The sequence below is a fragment of the Miniopterus natalensis genome, chromosome 6, assembly GCF_054644295.1.
Source record: "Miniopterus natalensis isolate mMinNat1 chromosome 6, mMinNat1.hap1, whole genome shotgun sequence".
Taxonomy (NCBI): domain Eukaryota; kingdom Metazoa; phylum Chordata; class Mammalia; order Chiroptera; family Miniopteridae; genus Miniopterus; species Miniopterus natalensis.
Window position 1 is genome coordinate 87,000,977 of NC_142086.1, and position 19,263 is coordinate 87,020,239.

The 19,263-nt window shown below is 52.0% G+C and overlaps 1 protein-coding gene across 2 annotated transcripts in view; it reads left to right on the top strand.

Moving 5' to 3' along the window:
• The first annotated feature begins 2,615 nt into the window (after positions 1 to 2,615).
• The window catches only part of UBASH3A (ubiquitin associated and SH3 domain containing A), a 31,217-nt gene continuing 14,569 nt past the window's right edge, over positions 2,616 to 19,263 (top strand). For both annotated transcript variants that reach the window (XM_087817940.1, XM_016221347.2), the window contains exons 1-7: positions 2,616 to 2,728; positions 4,734 to 4,787; positions 7,365 to 7,551; positions 9,301 to 9,499; positions 12,627 to 12,796; positions 13,754 to 13,962; positions 17,279 to 17,405. In XM_087817940.1, the coding sequence (XP_087674066.1) occupies positions 2,616 to 2,728; positions 4,734 to 4,787; positions 7,365 to 7,551; positions 9,301 to 9,499; positions 12,627 to 12,796; positions 13,754 to 13,962; positions 17,279 to 17,405 (1,059 nt within the window). The remainder of the gene's footprint in view (positions 2,729 to 4,733; positions 4,788 to 7,364; positions 7,552 to 9,300; positions 9,500 to 12,626; positions 12,797 to 13,753; positions 13,963 to 17,278; positions 17,406 to 19,263) is intronic.

The window sequence follows — 19,263 nt, forward strand, 5'->3', positions numbered from 1 at the left end:
ATAAAGAAGACCTGGCAACTCTATGCCAAGAAATTTGACAACTTAGATAAAATGGTCAAATTCTTTGAGAAAAAAAAACACTATAAAACAGATACAAGAAGAATACTTCTATATCTGTTAAAAAAATTAAATTCATAATTTAAAACTTCTGAACAAAGAAAATTCTAGGCTCAGATGACTTCATGAGTAAATCTTTTCAAACATTTAAGAAAGAAGTTATACCAATCTTACAAAAACCCAGAGAACTGGGAAAGAGGAAATACTTTCCAACTCACTTATGAGGCCAAATAAAGCTGACACTTCAGGTGACCAATCAACAGTCCTCGTATACCTGGGACTGAGAGATTCCTTCAATGGGAACTTTCAGTATTAAGACCAAGAAAGTCACAGAAAAATCAGAAAGAATTAGTCACCCACTGACACTAAAACCTAACAAGGGAATTATAAGAAAGGAAAACAACAGGCCAAGCTAATTCACAAACATTGATATAAAAATTCTAAATGAAGTATTAGCAAATCAATTCCAGTGCTACATGACAAGGACAACATTTTATGACCAAGGAGGCTTATCTTTGAAGAACAAGGTTGATTTAACATTCCAAAATCAACTGGTGTACATTACCTCATTCACTGAATAAAGAAGGAAACCAATATGATTATCTCAATAGATGCAGAAGAAGCATTTGATAAAATTCAATATCCACTAATGAATTTGTGGAAACAGTTCAGCAAATGAGAAGTTGAAAGGAATTTCCTTAATCTGATAAAAGCAGCTACCAAAAAAGGCACTTTTAGTCAACATTGCACTGGAGGTGTTTGCCAGAACAACATGGGAAGAAGAAAAAATAAAATTTATAAATATTAGAAAGGAAAGAGAAAATTGTCATTATCTGAAGATTACATAATTGTGTACATAAAAAATCTAAAAGCCTACAAAATATTAGAATTAATAAGTGACCTGAGCCAGATTATTGTATGGCTGTCCATATACAAAAATTGTCTTTCTATACACTGGCAACAAAGAAATGGAAATAGAAATTATTTTTAAACAATAGCATCAAAAACAGGAATAAACACATAGGAATAAATGACAAAAGAACAAGACACTGAAAACTATAAAAGATTTTTAAGGGAAAGTAAATAGAAAGATATACCATATTCATGGATTGGAAGGCTCAATATTGTTAAATTTATCTTTAGGTTCAACATAATCCCAAATAAAATCCCAGCAGGCCTTTTTTTTTGTGTTGTTTTTGGTGGAAATTAGCATAATGCTTTTATGGTCCTAGTAAAACTGAAAAGACTGACAGTATCAAGTGTAGACAATGATGTAGAGCAGCCAGAATGCTCACCCACTGATGGTGAGAGGGCAAATGAACAACTGCTCTATAAAACCACTCAGCAGTTTCTGATTCATTATACACATATACTGTGAGCCAAAATCCCACCCCTGGCTATGTCCCTAACAGAAATGCACACCAGGCACCAAAAGATATACACAAGAATGTCCGCAGCAGCAAAACAGCGGAAAACCACACAAATGTGCACAGAAAAATAAATTACGCTGCATTCACCTCATAGAACATGCCCAGCAGTGCAGCACACTAACTATGGCTACAATCAATTTCACACACATAAGTTTGGACAAAAGAAACCAGACACAAAAGAATGTATGCTATATGGTTGTGTTTGTATAAGTTTCAAAAATAGGCTAAATTGATGTCTGAGTTAGTAGAGTGGTTGCTTTTTGTGGGGGGGGGTAACTAGGAGGCTGGACGGGGACTGGGGGCAGGGGAGCTCCCGAGGTCCTGGTAAAGTTCTAGAGCAGAGATACTCAGCCTAGATGCTACTGGTATGTAGGGCTGTATCCTTCTTTGCTCTGGTCTGCACTGCAGCATCCCTGGCCTCAACAAACACTCCCTCCTCATTGTGGTAGCCAAAAATGTCTCCCGACGTTGCCATGGGCCCTGGGGAAGGGTCCAGACCTCCCCCGGGGTGAGAACCAGTTTTACTGCTGGCCCTGGGGCAGTCAGGTGTGTGTGTGTTCACTCAAAATGCATTGAGTTGCACACATACAATTCAGCAACTTTCCTACATGCAAAAAAATAAAAACCTTTTTAAATTTAAATATTTTTAAATCAAAAAAAAAGAAGTCAATGTATAACTAAAAGAACGAAAAACTTTCGAGCGAGTATGGAAATTGGCACACAGTGCGGCATAGTGTCTTGTCTACACATAAGGAGACTGAGGCCCCGGGTGGGGCCGGGTTCTGTGGCCTGCGGGCCCCGGCAGAGAACGCTCAACCCTGGTTCCCACCCCTTCGCCCCTCCCCCTTCTCATGCAGACTTGCTCCCAGTGCAGCCCATGTCAGAGCGAGGGCTGGTTCTACACAGGCACCTCTGGAACCCGAGCCCCACTGTGGAAACAGGGTGGATGGACGCTGCACCCCAGCACCCTGCCAAGAGGACTCTGAAAACCAGTCTCCTATGCAAACAGGATATTAGCATTTGTCACGAAGATCAAAAAAGGCTTGAGGTTTTTCTTCACAGCCCCAGCCTCTCCTGCCTCTCCCTCTCAGGCTTTATCTGCTCGCTTCGGTCTGCAGGCAGGAAGAGATGGCAGCCGGGGAGACGCAGGTCTACGCGAAGGTCAACAGCAAGCTCAAAGGCCGCAGCTCCGCTGCGCTCCTGGACCCCCTCCTGGCCATGGGCTTCCCAGCACACACCGCGTGAGTACTGCCCACTGGGCACCTGCCCGTGACTCCAAGCCCGGCCCTCCTGAGGTCCCTGCTGCACAACTGCAGGCGCTCAGAGCACAGACTTCCTGTCGAAGGTGTGCGCCTTGCAGGCCGAGAAACTGTCTCTAAATCTCGCTGTTTGCTGCTGTTTATAAATGACATCATTGGGACAAACCTTGCTGGCTGGTTGGTGGGGGGCCTAAATTTGTGGAAATTGGAAGCTATGTGTTACTATGGAGCCCCCATTTCTCAGGGTTTGGAGGAGCTTGGGGCCCGGTTTGTACCTCTTTGTGGTACGACCACAAAGTGTCTCGGAGACGACATTCGAAACTCTAATTTGAAAGGCCCACGGCCCAGTGAGTCTCTAATTCTGGGACCTGCTGACATGAGAATGCTTCTAAACGGCGCAGGAAAACCATTCGTCTTGTCCTTAAGAGAGATCGATCGCTCTAGTGTCCAATGATACAAAATGTTTAAGAAACGACTGGGTTAGCACGACTCCGCTTATCCAAGGAGAAAGTCCACACCCAGGAAACTTTAACCTTAGGAGTTACGCTCTCAGGGAGGGAAGAAATCCCCAAAGCAGTGAGCTCTGATCCTGAGCCTGGCTGCAGCTTCCACAAGAGAGTGCTTTCTTAGAGTCGGGCCTTTCGAGGCTCATCCCCATGGAACGTACATCAGAAGTCCTCTTAGGTGGCCTTGGGTTTGGGAGGGGGCAAACTTCCTTAAACATTATAACAAAACCCCAACCTAATTGGATGAAACAATGTTGAGGCTGGAGCCCTTTAGCTCCCCCAGCCCCAATCAGGACACTGTCCTCGGGTTATGTTCACAATAAGCCGGGGCCTGTGAGCCCGAGCAGAGGGCAGGGTGAGCAGAGTGCCTGCCCTGTGCCGGCCCTTCCCGAGCACCTCCCGTCAGGGCAGACTGGACATGAGGCCGGAGAGGGCAGATGCAGGCAGGGCAGGACCCCAGCCCCACTCTCTACGGCGCGATGGAGCCCACGCATCGTCCCGCTCCTGACACCTGCTCAGAATTCCTTCTAATTTAAACATTAGCCGCATGTTGGGGGGAGGAAACCTGCTTTAAACTTCTCATTAGTCTGAAGCAGCCCAGGTGAGCCTCCATGCCAAGGCCTGTCTGTCGAAGCCTCTCCAGGAGGCGCGTCCCTGGGTACTGACCGCATGGCAGCGTTGGGCCGCACCCTTCTGGGCTCCGAGTCACCCTCAGCTACTTCCGGCTGAATCCCTGAACGAACCCTCTCAGCCGTAGTCCATTCTGCTTAGTTTAGTTCAGTTTGGTCCGGTTCAGTTCAGTCCAACCCAGTGTGTGTACGTCCCGGTTACAATGGGGAGGAAGACACAGGTAGGCCTCAGAGCCTCGCAGTCTGGTAAGGGAGGCGCACGGGCCCGAGCTCACCGACAGGACAGGCATGGTGACTGTGACCGTGGGCACGGTCGGGAAACACAGAGGGGCTGCTCATCCACCCCGGTGGGCGGTTTGGGGAGGGCTTCCTGGAGGGGGGACGTTTGAGCAGAGCCTGGAAGAACCGTGGGCATGTTGGCGCAGGGCCATGTTTGGCAGGGAGGTGCGTGTGCAAGCCAGGGCACTGCCGACTGGAGGGTCTGAGAAGGAGTCTGCCTGGCCCTGGTGCAGGGTCCCTGGGTGGTGGCAGGGGGGACAAACTGCAGGCATGGGTGGACCTCAGGGCATGAGCCCTCGGACTCCATGCCAGGGATTGGAGGTGGGAGGCCTGGAAGGAAAACGGGCAGGGGCACGTGCGCAGAGCTGCGTGGTCACAGACCCCAGTGAGGCCACGGGGGGCACAGACGCCTGGGCAGAGCATCCCGCTGGACGTGCAGGGCCGGGCCCCTCGGGTGGGGTGCGGGCCTGCCCGAAGGCCCCGCGTGTGGCAGGACTGCCCCTGCCTCTCGCCCCTTCCAAACCCGCGCGAAGGGCGGGTTCTGACCGCTCCCTGCGCTCTGCTCTCCTGCAGGCTCAAGGCGCTGGCCGCCACCGGGAGGAAGACGGCGGAGGAGGCGGCAGACTGGTGAGTGGGACTGTCCCTGCACCTTGGGGGCGGCTCGTGAGGGCTCCGCAGGGTGACCCTGGGACGGCTCGGGACAGTCTGGGAGGGGCGGGGCCGCCTCCGTGCCCTCCCACCCAGCACTGAGGGACAGGAGTAAAGAGGCCACGTTTAAAATAGAAACCAAAAAAAAGGAGAGAGAACTTCAAACGAGGCTTTCTTCACTCAAAAATCTGATTTAATCCATATGCAGCTTTCAAAAAAGAGAACAATTCACGTGATGCGTGGAATACACAAGGACAAGCCCCTCTGAGGATATAAAATAGGGGTCGCCTGTCTCTGGGCTGCCTCTGCCGGGGAGAGAATCACAGGGGCAGTAAATGTCCCCTGAGGCATCAGAGGTACATCTTAAGGGGCACCAGGTGGTTGGGGGTGGGGCGAGGAGCTCTGGCTCCAGGCCGCTCCGCCACCCACCAGCTATGTGACTCTCACCCCACCCACGGCTGCGGCTGCGGGCCTCAGTTGTCTGCTCTGGGAATTTGGGGAGGGCTCCCCGTTCTCTAGAACCCGGCCCTGCCCAAATGTGCCATGATGCCATCACTCTGCCCTTAGGCAGGAAGTCCCCTCTCACTCTGCCCTGAAACAGCCACAGTGAAACTCGAACAATAAAAACCAAGTCCTGCAAGGCAGGGGTGTCCTCCACCGAGGGGATGGCAGACAGTGGCAGTGGCTCTCTGAGTGGCCAGCATGTCCTCGGGGGGAACGCCTCTCTTCCTTCAGGAACTCTTAGGCCAAGGGTAAAGCACGTAGGGAGGAACCCCAGGACCCGGCCAGGCAGCTGCCCAATGTCCGGGAGAAACGGAGCCTGGGCTGTGAGGGCCCGGTGGGTCCCTCAGCCAGGAAGACTGGGAGCCCTACCAAGGAACCGGGAGACAGTGGGATCCCCTAGTCTCAGCCTAGAGGGGCCCAACCTCACTAACAATCAGGGAGGTGCAGACTCAGATACCCTCAAAAACAACAGGCACCTTCGAGGGTTGGTGAGGGGGAGGGAAGGGGTGGTCTCTTACCTTCCTGGTTGCAATCCGGGGTGCCTGTCAACACTGAGAGTGTGTGTAGCCACCCAAAGAGGCAGTTCCAAGTGTAAGGACATCCTCCGGAGAAACACAAAGGGGCCAAAAAAACAGGTTCAAAAACCTTAATTACAGTGTTAAAAATAAAGCAATTTAAACGCACACCAACGGAATGGAGGATCGGAAGCTTGCCCATGTACGTGATGGGAGGTTACACAGCCCGAGAAGGTTCCCGCTTAACTAATTGTATATCTATTAACATGTGGAAATCAGAAAAACCTTGTCGAGTTAAAGAACTCAAGTTGCAGAATAATTTGAGCAATGGCCTATGATTTACATGAAACACACAGGTGCTGTCTATGAATTTATTACTTGAATGTCTAGGAGAAAACAAAGCAGATCAGCCGTTGAGGTTACCCCTAGACAGGGGAAGCGAGCGGGAGGGGGGCGCCTCTGTTGGTATTTTTGGTAACTATGAGGGAGGCGTACTTGCGTGTAAGTACAGTTTTCCCACGCGGTTGCCTACTGCTTCCTAAACTTAATATCTCACGAGTGCTTCCCCGAGCCATTAGAAACGCCTCAAAGCCACAACTTCTAATGAGCCGATAAGTACATTTACTATCGTTTAGCTAGTTTCCTCCTCTCGTGTTATAAATAATCCTACGACAAATATTTTATACACAGTTTTTTCCATAGTTTTGTTTTTCCCTCTGGTTAAATTTCTGGCAGTGGAATTGTTAGTTCAAATGGTCTGGGTATTTTAAGGCTCTTCACACATACCGGCAAGTTGCCCTGTGCAGAGGACACACAAATTCAGCCTTAAATCCCACTGCCCTTCAACACAATCGAGCATAACTTTGATCCTTTGGAAAATATTCTGTTCATTTGACAGAGGAGCAAAATAGTTGCTTTAATTGTCATTTTTATTATTAGTGAGAATGAACTTGAATTTTGGGTCTTATATTATTTTCCCTTGTATCTAAACTCTGTGGATATACTAAAAATCATTGAACTGTACGCTTTCAACAGCTAAACTTCATGTTACATAAATTATAAAGAAAAAAATAACTTTTTCTGAGTTGAAAGAAAATATCACAGCCGCCTAAATTTTGCCTAGTTCTTTGTGGTTTTGATGTTTGCATTTAAATTGAAGTGTGAGATAAAATTAAAACTTGAATATTTTGCCACAAAACCTTTCAACACTAAGGAAATGGCTGGACCACCAAGGTCATCTGAAGACCAGGTTCTGAGTTTCAGTGTCGCCTTTCTCTCGATTTCTTGGCCTTTGACCTGGGAATCAGACGAGCCGGGTCTGAGAGCTGAGTGAACTCTGACCTGCTCTGTGGCCACACGAAGCTGCATGTTTGAGGCATGTCACCGCGAGGTGGCTGGAGGACCGATGTCTGTGGGGCATATACGTCAGGTGCTCGGCGTGGCCTGCTTTCTGAATTGCTGCCGTGGTGTCTGTCCTCCAGGGCAAAGAATCTTTCTGTCATGGCACCAGGTGAAAGTGGCCTGTTCTCTGTTGCAGGCTGCGCTCTCACTGCAACGACCCGTCTCTAGATGACCCTATCCCCCAGGAGTATGCCCTTTTCCTCTGTCCCACGGGGTCCCTGCTGGAAAAACTTCAAGAATTCTGGAGAGAGAGCCGGCGTCAGTGCACAAAGAACCGGGCCCATGAGGTCTTCCCTCACATAACGCTCTGCGACTTCTTCACGGTGAGTCAGCCCCAAAGCGCCTTTAATGCTCATAAATACAGCAGCTGAAGTCATGTTCTGCAATAATGAGGCAGCGACAGGACAAAATTGAGAGTGGACACATGACTTATTTTTGTGGGGCTGTCCACAACTCTAGTGTTGGCTGACCTCTGTGAGATGTCCTTTCCTTTCCTCCTCACCTCTAGCTGGTCAACTCCTTTTCACCTTTCAGAACCCAATTCATTTATCCCCTCCCTTTTGTGTTTCCTGTCTTCCCAGGGGGAAGGGATTTCTGCCCTTTGTGCCCCCACCTTCCTTTTGTTTATATCTCTAGAGGTACTCTCCCTGAGCATCTCAGCATCCCTCACCAGACTGGACCCCTCAGGTCGAGGTAGATGCTTCCCTCATCTTGGTGCCCCCAGAGATTAGCACAGTCCCTGAAACAGAGGAGGTGCTTCAGAAACACGTGATGGATCAACCGAGGAGTGGGTGGGTTTGGCCAGTCATAAATGCAGGCCTGCTCCCTGCCTGGGAACCAGCCCTGACATAGCAAATGGTCAGTAGGCAGCCCCGCGGGGTTCCTGGGAAGGTGAGACAGACCCCGGCGCTTAAAAGAGAAGACAGAGGTGTGAGGATGTGGGAGGGAGGGACAGGTGCCACTTCCTCCGTGGCTCCCATCAGAACCTGGAGAGGGCACACCCTGTCAGCGAATTCTGTGGGTCCCACCCAGGGGTCAGGCTGAGAAGTTTAGATGAGGCTCTCCAGGCGACTGACGGGGGCGAACCTGCAGCTCTGGGGTGGGGAGTGGCATTGCGCCTCTAGGAAGAGCATGTGGACAGATCTGAGTGCAGTGGACTGGGGGCGGCAGGGAGGCAGGGTCAGAGTCTATGCTGGTCCACGGTCCTCCAAGAAGCAGGCCCCAGAATTAGAAGTGCAGGAGATTTCTGTGGGCGAAAGCTTGGGAGGGATCAAGGAGAAGAAAGGGGTCACCCACAGGAGGCACAGGCTCTGAGCAGTGCACCATGGCTGCCTCCGAGCCTACAGAAACCTCCCGAGGCTGACGGATGTGTGCTGGGCACAGCCCTGGGCCGCGGAACAGAAAGGGCGCTGGCTCGGGATGTGATGCGGAGGCTGACTCAGCATGACGGGGCGAAAGGGGCTGCAGTTCAAGTGACAAGGGATTTCCAACCTTGAAGGAATAGTCCAGCCCACAAAGAAGCTTACCTGAAATCTCTAAGAAACGGAGGACCCGGTGCAGAACAAACCCATAACCCCAGACGTATAAACCATCATTGATGTTCTCTATCTCTCTCTCCCCCTCTCCCTTCCTCTCTCTGAAATCAATTTTTAAAAAACCAAAAAAAAAAAAAAAAAAACCAGGGCAAAATAACCTTTGACTGGGCCTAAGCAACCGTGTGCCCCAAAGACCTGCCTGCAAGGGTAACAGAAGGCAGATATGATGCCTGCAGGACAGAAAATTAAAAACATTGTTTAGAATAGTGTCACTGTGTCAGCTTCTCTGCCCCCATGGCGACGCCTCCCTCCCGTGGGTGTAACTGTCCCCTTCCCTTTCTCGGCAACACCCCTGGCCTTTGTCTCCTAATCGGAACAACACTGGGCTTCTGCCGGAATCAGTGTCTCCCGAATTGCTCTTCTTTTCTTTGGAGAATAAATGCGTGTTGCCTGTCCCTTTGAAAGGCCTTTTATTTTAGGCCAAATTGTGGCCTTGCAGCGGGAGCTGAGAAAGCGCACGGCCATCTCTCCCCTTAGTGTGAAGACCAGAAGCTGGAGAGTCTGTACGAGGCTCTGAAGAGAGCGGGAGACAGGATGCTGGGCTCCTTCCCCCCCGCCCTGCCTCTGGTCCTGCACTCGTCCGTCAGCTACCTCGGCTTCTTCGTGAACGACGGCCCTGCGGACGTCATCCGCGACTTCGCCATGATATTCGCCACGGAAGCAGCTGTCTTAGCAGGTAGGCAGCCGGCCAGCCGCACGCACAGGGCCGGGTTGGTAAGAAGTGACCCTTTGGGGGGCTGTGCCGTCCACACTTGGACGCAGTGGGTGGATCCCAGGGCAGGGAGCCTGCCGGCTGGTCCCTCACGCAGTGGTGGTGAGACGGCTGCCCCGGGCTGCTCAGGGTGCGCCCACCTTGCCCAGGCCACACCCATTCCCACCTTTCCCTTGCCAAGCAGCTTCTTTGACGTGGCCTTAACCCAGGCTGAACCATTCTGCTAGATGGTCCTAAGGAGTCGGGTGTCCTTACAAGGGAAGAACCAGGCTCTGAGAGCCAGCACTGGTCTCGTCTCTAAGTGGAAACAGCCTTGTTTGCATTGGTTTTGAAGTGATTTTCAAAACACTTGCCGTATGCCAGCTGCCGGGGAAACTGCCCCAGGTGGGGGTGCTGGGTGGCGATGTAATGACAGGGATTGTAGGCTGGTGGTCACACAGGGGCACAGGGGCCTCCCCTAGCCCCGGGCCCACCTTGGGCAGCTCTCCTCCCCAGGTCAGCACTGTGTGTAAAACACAAGTCCTAGCTGTTTTCTTTTCATTTTTAGGCATTTGCTTGGCTTCTTGGGGAAAGATGGTGTAGACTCCCTTTGAGAAATAGCAAAATTCCCTTTTCTCCAAACGCCAGCCAGGCCTGGAGACTGAGGCTCTGGCTGGCGTTAGTGGGAAGACTTCGGGGCTTGACCGTGGAAGGCGCGAATTGCTCCCGCGTCTCGGGCTCGCGGTGCGCCTTGATCAAGTCCCCTCAACGCCCTGCGTCGTTTTCCTTTCTCTGCAAAATGGTGAGGCTCTGGCTCTGCGGATGATGTAAACTCTTTTGGTGGAAACTCCCTGCGGCTCCTGGTGCTGCTCAGTGGTGTTGTGATTTGCTAAAGCTGAAACTCAGAGGCCGCAGCCCTGGTGGGAAGACCCCTCCCGGCCCCTCCGCAGGTGTCCCGTGTTGCCCCCTCCTCGAATGAGCCCAGACCCGTGAATCCCAGACTCCCACTCGGAGGTGGCCTGTCGAGCGTGGGGGTCCTGTTTCCTGGCTAATATGAGCTTGGCCCCTTTCTCTGTGGATTAGTCTCCTTTATGTAAACGTGGGTCAAAGGGTGGCTCCTTCACCTCCTACCCCTGAAAGGACAGCATGGGTCTGGTCCTGGTGCGACATGTCAGCCACTTGCCCCAGAGCTGGCTCAGCGCCTAGCTTACTCTTTACGTCTCCCCAAAATGTGGGTCTCATTGCCCATTTCACAAATGGAAAGACTGAGGCTCTGAAGGGTAATGTGTCTGCCCATGGTCACTGCCATGGGTTGAATAGTGTCCCCTAAAATTCATGTCTACCCGCAACCCCAGAGAAGGACCTTATTTGGAAAAAGGGTCTTTGCAGATATAATTAGTTAAAATGAGGTCATACTGGAGTGAGATGGGCCCTAAATCCAATGACTGGTGTCCTTGTGAGAAGAGAAGAGGGCACAGAGACACAGGGAGGAGGCCCCGAGAAGGTGGAGGCAGAGACTGAGTGATGCAGCCACGAGCCAAGGAGCACCTGGAGCCCCCAGAAGCTGCGAGAGGCAGGAAGGACCCTCCCCTGGAGGTCCAGAGGGAGGGGGCCCTGCCACCGCCTTGACTTGAGACCTCTATTCTTCAGAACTGTGAGGGGACAGATTTCTGTTTTAAGCAACCCAGTTTGTGGCAATTTGTGACAATAGCCCCAGGAAACCAACGGAGTCTCCTACCCAGTGGGTGGTGGAACCGGACCGGGAGTCCAGCTCTGTCCCACTCCACACCAGCTGGGTTCTATACTGAGCAGCCACGGTCCTAAGAGATCGGCTTTGACCTCGTGTCCATCACCCGACCCTGAGCAGGCTCCACCCTGCCCTTCAGATACTTGTGCCCTGCACCTGACCCTGAGGGCTCAGGAGGGGCCGGCCACAGCTCCGCTGTCCCCTGGGTCCCTCCCCAACGAAACGTCCCCACTGGCAGGGGGCACAGACGGAAGAAAAGACAAGGCCCATTCAGAAGTCTGGGTGACTCACTGATGGCTCTGATGAGAGGGCAGTGAGTCTTTCTCGGGCCATGCTGACTCACGTGGGAAGGCGCCCTCCCACTACTGAGACACCCGAGAGAAGGAATTTCCCCCACACCCACTCACTCTTGCTTCTGGCTTCTCACCTCCAGGGTGTCTCGTTTGCCACTAAAGGCAGGTGAAACATGGGTAGCCACCAAGTCTGGGCTCCAGGAAGTGTTCACAGCACCCCTGACATTCTTCAGGGGACACAGATCCTGGGTGTTGGTGTGTCTGCCGTGAGAGAGGAGGTGGGTAACTGATAATTACTGAAAGACCCCTGGAGCCTGCTTTCCACAGCAGCCCCGGCAGGCAGCCCACACTGTCCTCATGGTGTTGCTGTGAGAACGGAAGCTGAGTCAGGCTGAGGTGGCCCTGCCAAAAGGAGCAGAGTGGGTCCAAAGCCAGACCCACCTGACACCAAACTCGGAACAGTTTCGGTCTGTCACCACCTCCTTGGAACATAAACGGCTCTGTGGCCCAGCTGAAATCAGAGCCGGGCTGGCCCGAGAGCCCTGGAGTGAGGCCCTGAGGGCTGAGGCCACACGGGCAGAGACCCCCCAGAACAACCAGGGCCAGCCAAAGCGAGCCAGATGTCAGAGGGACTGTCCTGTTTGACAGGGTCGAGTTGCCTCTGGCCTTTGCTCTCTGAGACTCCGCAGCTGACCTGGAAAGGGAGCCCACCATCCAGGCAGCGGATAACATGCACACCCACATGTAACTTCATACATGTTACCAACTGTTTGGACAACTAGCTTGCAGATTGGCAGGCTGCAAACCCCCCCAAAACCCACATCTCTACACCCGTTTTATACCTCTTTGTAGAATTTGTAGGTACCCAACCAGGTCCTTTATAAGGCGAACTCTGTAAGATGCATAATCCAGAGTCCTTGCCTGGCCGAGAAAGCCCCGGTGCGCAGCCAGGGAGGCCTCATATAAAGGCTCTTGCAGCTGAGCCTCGGCGTGTAGCCATCGCGGGCACGCGTGGCCGTCCAGGGTGCGCAGTACTGACGGCAGGCGCCCCTGTGCTTACCCGGCTTTGCAGACTGCACCGTGAAGCCTTGCACCAAGCAGCTGCACCTGACCCTGGCCCACAAGTTCTACCCCCACCACCAGAGGACGCTGGAGCAGCTGGCCAAAGCCGTGCACCCGGGCCACAGCTGCCAGTGGACTGCGGCCCTGTACTCGCGGGACATGCGCTTCGTGCACTACCAGGTGAGCGGCGGCTGGGCAGGCGGGCTGGGCCCTCCCACAGCAACGGGCCGGGCATGGCCTCCCCCGACCAAGCACCTGCCCCAGCAGCCCTCCACTAGAGGCGTTTTAGTAGAAGGAAGAACTTCTACTTTTTCTCTAAAATTGTATCCCTTTTTATACAATTTACAACTAGCATTCTTTTATATATATAAAACTATAATCCTAGTTTTGCTCCACCCCATATAAGTTAGAGACACACAAATTTGAGGAAAAGAAAAGGGGGGGGGAGCACTTCTGGTCATTACAAAGCATTCTGGACTACTGCAAAGGTTTATCAATATATCGTGTTGTTTATTAATTTGTTTAGATAATAATTTGGGGGAGGGCTCCTTCCAGTAATTAATTCTTTCAAGTAGAAACCGTGTGGTGCTCCTCCCGGACCCACAGAATGAATACGAGTGAACCCACCACGTCCTTGCTGTGGGAGAAGCAGTAAAACTTCACAGCAAGGAGGGTAGATGCGAAAGTCGGGCTATGCTTTGAGAGCCTTCATGTGAGAAATAAATACAAAGAGCTAGGCAGCTGGATAGATAGACAAAAGATGAATGATGGAAAGACGGTCAGAGGTGCTAGAAAGATAGGTTGATGACAGATGAATGGTGGGTAGACAGGTGACAGACATGATGGAGATGATAGGAACAGACTGATGATAGAGGACAGATGATAGGTCAGTGATCGATATGTACATGCACACGTTCATAGACGGGTGATAGATACCAAAGTTCATTTCTAAATCTATCCAAAGAATTCCACGGGGCATTTGGCTACATTCCACACTGTCTGTCATCGGACAAAGGCTCGGTCGTGCCTGGGAGAGACCCGTCAGGCAGCCCGAAGCCCGCGGCGGGCGGTCGGCCTCCTCGGGCCGCCTTCCCCAACAAGCCCTTCTGGCGATGAGAGCACCCGCCTCTCTTCCAGACCCTGCGCGCCCTGTTTCAGTACAAGCCCCAGAATGTGGACGAGCTGACACTAAATCCTGGCGAGTACATCTTCGTGGACCCCACTCAGCAGGAGGAAGCCAGCGAGGGCTGGGTGATCGGGATCTCGCAGCGCACCGGCTGCCGGGGCTTCCTGCCCGAAAACTACACGGAGCGAGCCAGCGAGTGTGACACCTGGGTCAAGCACAGGTGAGTGTCGCCTCCGGCGGCAGCCCGGAGACCTCTGAGTTCCTGTCTGAGAGCGTCCACCTGAAAACAGTGGTCACAGTGTCTGCACGCTTCTAGACCATTCCGTCATTGGTAAAAATCAATGACCTGAAGATCCTGAGGATTTCCAAAATCACCAAGCACTGGTTCCTCTTATTTAACAGTTCTTCCCTCAATTCCTCTCTCTCCTCACACCTTTCACAGGTTGCAGGGAAATGTCCTCAGCTACATAACCAGCTTCCTCACTTACAAGTTCTGCTTTCTGTGGACAATCTCGCTAACCTTTTGTGCACTACATAACAAGGACTCCGCTTCCTCCAGCTTCCTATAGCGCGTCTCACTCGCCCTGAGCTCCACCAGCAACACTTTTAACATCTGTATTTCTATCAACTGTCTGCCTGGGGTCATTGAGACTTTATCTCACTTCTCAAAGTCCTCCCGGCCTCCACCCCCTGCTCAGTCTCAGGTATTGGTTACAGCAGCACCCACTCCTGATACCAAATTTAGTATCAGCAAAGGTTTAACCAGAGAAACAGGGCCAGTAATTTTTACATTATACAAGTCGGGGCAAAAGTAGGTTTACAGTTGTGAGCATGCAAAATAGAGTTTCTTGTTGGATTATTATTTCCTAATTACTGTATTATTTTCCATACTGTAAACCAACTTTTGCCCCATCCTGTGTGTGTGTATATATATATGTATATTTATAATATATACATATAAAGATATTTTATAGTATTCTTACATAATATAATTATTTACCTGTAATATAACTAATTTATATTTTTGTTATAGTACTTGTATGATTTGTATTACACTATATGCATGCATTGTACACCATGTGTCTCCATAGGCACGCGTGGATTTATCACAGGGAACTGCCTCGTGCAGTCGCTGGGGCTGGCTACACAAGGAGGGCGGGCAGGAAGGAAGGGGAGGGCCCCCCCGCCCCCCCCGCCCCCCCCCCCCCCCCCCCCCCCGCAGCCTGAAACCACTGGTGTGACACTAGGGAAGGACCACCCGGCAGATGGATGAGCATTTGAAAGACTGGCAAAAAAAAAAGTCACTTTTGTCTCTAACTGTAAATGTCACAGATGTTATTTATAGATAACGAGGCCCGCTGCCGTCGCAGGGTGAGCCACAGGCGGGGCGCGGGTGTCCCCGCCTGCCTTCAGGAAGGGGAAGCCAGCCAGGTTTCCTGTGTCGCTGTGAAACCCTGAAGGGTGCCTGGCCCCCCAGGGCGCCTTCTTGGGAAGAGGGAAATGTCAATGGCTCGAATGTAACGCCAGTGTTCTGGGTCTAGGATCAACTAAAGCTCACATTCCATAGGAACAAAGTGAGTGTGTTTGACCTGGTTACCACCAGTACTAGTTTACAGCTCAAGACAGGACAGGAAGCAATGTGGGAAGAGAGGTACAAGCCGCAGGCCTTCACCAAAGCGGGACACCGTGAGGGCAGCGAACCGCCCGGGGCGTGGTGAAAGCAGGGGCCTGAGGCTCTGGATGGCTGAGAGGCGGGACAGGCGGGACAGATGCTCCCGGCTCTGCTCCTCCTGGGGGCTTCAGGGTGGGCGCTGGGCAGCTACCGATTTAATGAGAATTTGGGGTCCTGAGGCCTCTAAAAGAGAAATACAAAATCTACACATGGGCTAATAAATTGAAGCACACCACATTCATGATCCAAAAAATGAGCCACGTGAATATATTGATGCCTCCTGGAGTCATTTCCAGGTTTCAAAATGCTCCAGGAAGAGACGCAGTGGCACCGTGCTCTGGAACCTCGGTGAATGACTGCGAAGTTTATCTGGAAGAATAAACGAGAGAGAGACGCCGAGAACCCTTGGAAAATAAAAACAACGAGAGTAGATCGTGCCCCTACCAGATGTTAAAACCGTGAGACAAATCTATAACGTGGTCTTGGCTTGAGGGGAAAGGAAACACAGACGGACGGGACAGAGCAGCTAACAGGGACTGCTGCTGGGAGGCCCGGCGCTGGGGAGCTCGCATCCAGTAGCCGAGCAGAAACAGGGAAAGAAACGGGTGTAACGTAAGTGGTATTTCATGTGACCTCGCATCATACACTGAAATCCATTCCTGGCAAAGCCAAGAATTAAACAGAAAAAGGAAATTATTTTTAAATAGAAGGCTGTTTAAATGAATGTGTTTCTGATTTCTGGACTCTCCGGGGAGAGCTTTGAAAGCGTAGACCCGATTAGAGGGATCTTAAAGAGAAACTTAGCTCTGTCTTTAGTAGTGATTATCAAATGCTTAAAATTAAGGCTTCTGTACGTTAAAAATCATAAAGATACCACAACACAGAAGAGCCCAATGAGAGCAGTGCTGTTAAGAAAATAGTAGCAAAAGCGATGCTCCCCTACTAGTCACCTGCGTGATCAGGTTACCCTTCCCCCCTTCCTCTGCAAACCCGCCGTCTGCGGCCCAGGCACTTTGGCCCGCCGGTTGGTTTATGTCTAATTTTTTAATTCTTCATTCCCATCCACCGTGACAGGTGAATGGGCAGAAGAGTGTCCACCAGCTGTCACTGTCACTGTCGCTGTCACACCACCCACCTGCAGTCTCTGCACCAGGTGCCCGCGTCCCTCTGGGCAGGTAGCAGCTTCCTCATGCCCTCCCTCCAGGGCATCGGCCCCTTTCCCGCGCGCTTCCATAGCTCTTGATGTGCCTGTTCCCTGCTCATTCACTCCTGCATCCTGCCCGTTTGCCTTTACGCCTGTGGCTATTACAGAAGGTGACGCTGAGATCGTTGTATCAGTCCGCTGAGGCTGCTGAAACAAGATGCCAGGTGCTGGGCGGGTAAATAGTAGAAATCTATTCTTTCCCAGTCTGGAGGCTGGAAGTGCAAGATCCCGGCGTCTACAGGGTTGGTGTCGCCTGACGCCTGTCCCCTTGGCGTGTAGACGGCTGGCCTCTCCCTGTGTCCTCACGTTTGTCCCTCTGTGTGTGTCCCAATCTCATCTCCTTGTAAGGATCCCAGTCATACTGGATTAAGGCCCACCTCATGACCTCGTTTTACCTTGATCACCCCCTATTTTCAAATGCAGTTGCATTTAGGGTTCCGGATTTCAACATATGGATTTGGGGGGACACAGTTCAGGTGGTGATACGGTGACAAGCAGCCACCATTTACTCCGGTTTTTATGTGCTGAGCACTGAGCTCTTTGAACTCGCTTTGTTTGTGGTCATGATGACCTATCTTGACCTGTACATTCTTGAGCAGGTGCAAGGCCACATGCTGACCACGGTCATCCTGCCACAGCGTCTTGTTTCTGCCCCCACAGGACATACACCTTCAGTCTAGCCGTGGACCTGAACTCCAGAAAGGACGGAGACTCCGGCAGCAAGCGCAACGGTGAGCCCCTTCCTCGGCCGAGGCCGCGGAGCGCCGGCAGCCTCCAGGCCTTACAGGTGACCAGCCCTTTTCGTAAAGCGAGCTCAGTGACATCACCTTTCTATTAACTCTGTGCAGACACAGCCTCCAGGTGCGGCTTTTCTATAGGAACACACACCCCTGCTGCCCCTAGTGCAGCGCAGACCCGGTGGGCCAGCGGGAGGCTCCCATTCAGGCACCGGGCCCTCCATCCACCTGGGCGCAGGGTGAGCCCCCACGGCTTTGAACTGACCGGCACCCTCCAGAGGTGCCTGCTGAGTCTGCAGGACCAAGGAGCGCATGCCGTAACTGGGTCATGGCACTAGGACACAGGGCAGGGAAGGGACAGGGTCACAGCCCTGCCCCGAATCCAGCGCTCTCACCCGATTCTCTCATTACCAAGCTGGGTGGCCCTGCTAGAGTCCCCTCCCTGGGGCCTGGTCCATAAGTCTCACTGGAGGAACCATGGAATGACCTGATAAGGGCACTAATCGAGCGAGACTCCCAACTGAGCCACCCTGAATCCAAAACTCCATCCCCAAGAACCCATCAGTCCCCCGGAGGCTGCCTCCAGGCTGCGGTGGGCTCAGTCCAGGCACAAGCTGAGCACAGGACGCTGGACGCTGGGGAGGCAGCCAGGCACCTCCCTTAGCTAGGTCTGCAGCCGGAGAGAATGGACCAGGGAAGGGGAGCCGCTGGCCCGCAGCTAGAGGCCGGCGAGTCACAGGAGACAAAAACAGGCTCCCATCCCCACCTGCGTAGGCTCTGGGGGCGCAGTGGTGTCTGCACTCACCAGGTAGAGAGCATGAGAGCAGACATCCACGGGGCCGGCTCCCTGAGGCTGCACCCCCTTTCCACGTTAATGGACCCGGAGAAGCGGAAGGACAGGCTGAGGGCTGAGTATAGCTCAGCCTTTGTCTAAACTCACTGGTGATTTAAATGCATGAAAACTTAGCATGTGCCTCCCCTGGACTGAACCCTCTCACATGGTCTGAGTGTGACCCTTCCAAATAGCAAGAAAAGTGTAGCATCAGGTTTGGTAAGATGGACATGTAGCAGGCTGAGCAATGGCCTCCAAAATAGGAGGTCCGAACACCTGGACTGTGAATTTACTTTATAAGGAAAAGGGCCCTTTCCATGTGGGACTGAGTGAAGGGTCTTGATGGGGAGATTATTCTGGATTATCCTGTGGACCTAAATCTAATCACAACCGTCTTTATGAGAGGACAGCAGAAGAGATTTAATATACATGAGAAGACACAGGCAGGAGGCCATGTGAGCACGAGGCAGAGGCTGGAACAATTGGGCCACAAACCAAGTGTTGTTGGGGCCACCAGGAACTGGAAAAGGCAGGAAGACGCCTCCCCTACAGCCTCTGAGGGAGCACGGCCTTACTGGCACCTTGATTTTGAATTCCTATTATCCAGAACCATGAAGGAATACGTTTATTTTGTTTTAAGCCACCCAGTTGGTGGCACTTGGTTGCAGCAGCCACAGGACACACATACAGCACCTCAACTAAAGAGTCAGTGCAACTCTGTTGGTTCTCTGGACCCCGGGGCTCAGTCCAGTCCATTCCCAATGGACCTTTCACTGTATCTTAATATTTTTGTTGCCAAGCTCTGCTTTTCAAGTTGAAATGCTCTAGGCTCTTCCAGGGAAGAAAATGCCCTGAATCCAAAACCTCAGCCCAAAGCACTGGGAGTACTTTGAGATGGTTGGTAAGCAGACGGCAGTCAGGGGCACGTGTGTGCCTTGCAACCTACTTGCAGATCAAGCAGGGACAAGGGAATGGGATATTTTAATATTCATTCTTGGAGGGGAGAGGCATCTTGGTGTCAGCATAGGCAATCTGTGAGCCACCATACTTCAAAGCTGTAAGACAAGACACCTTGC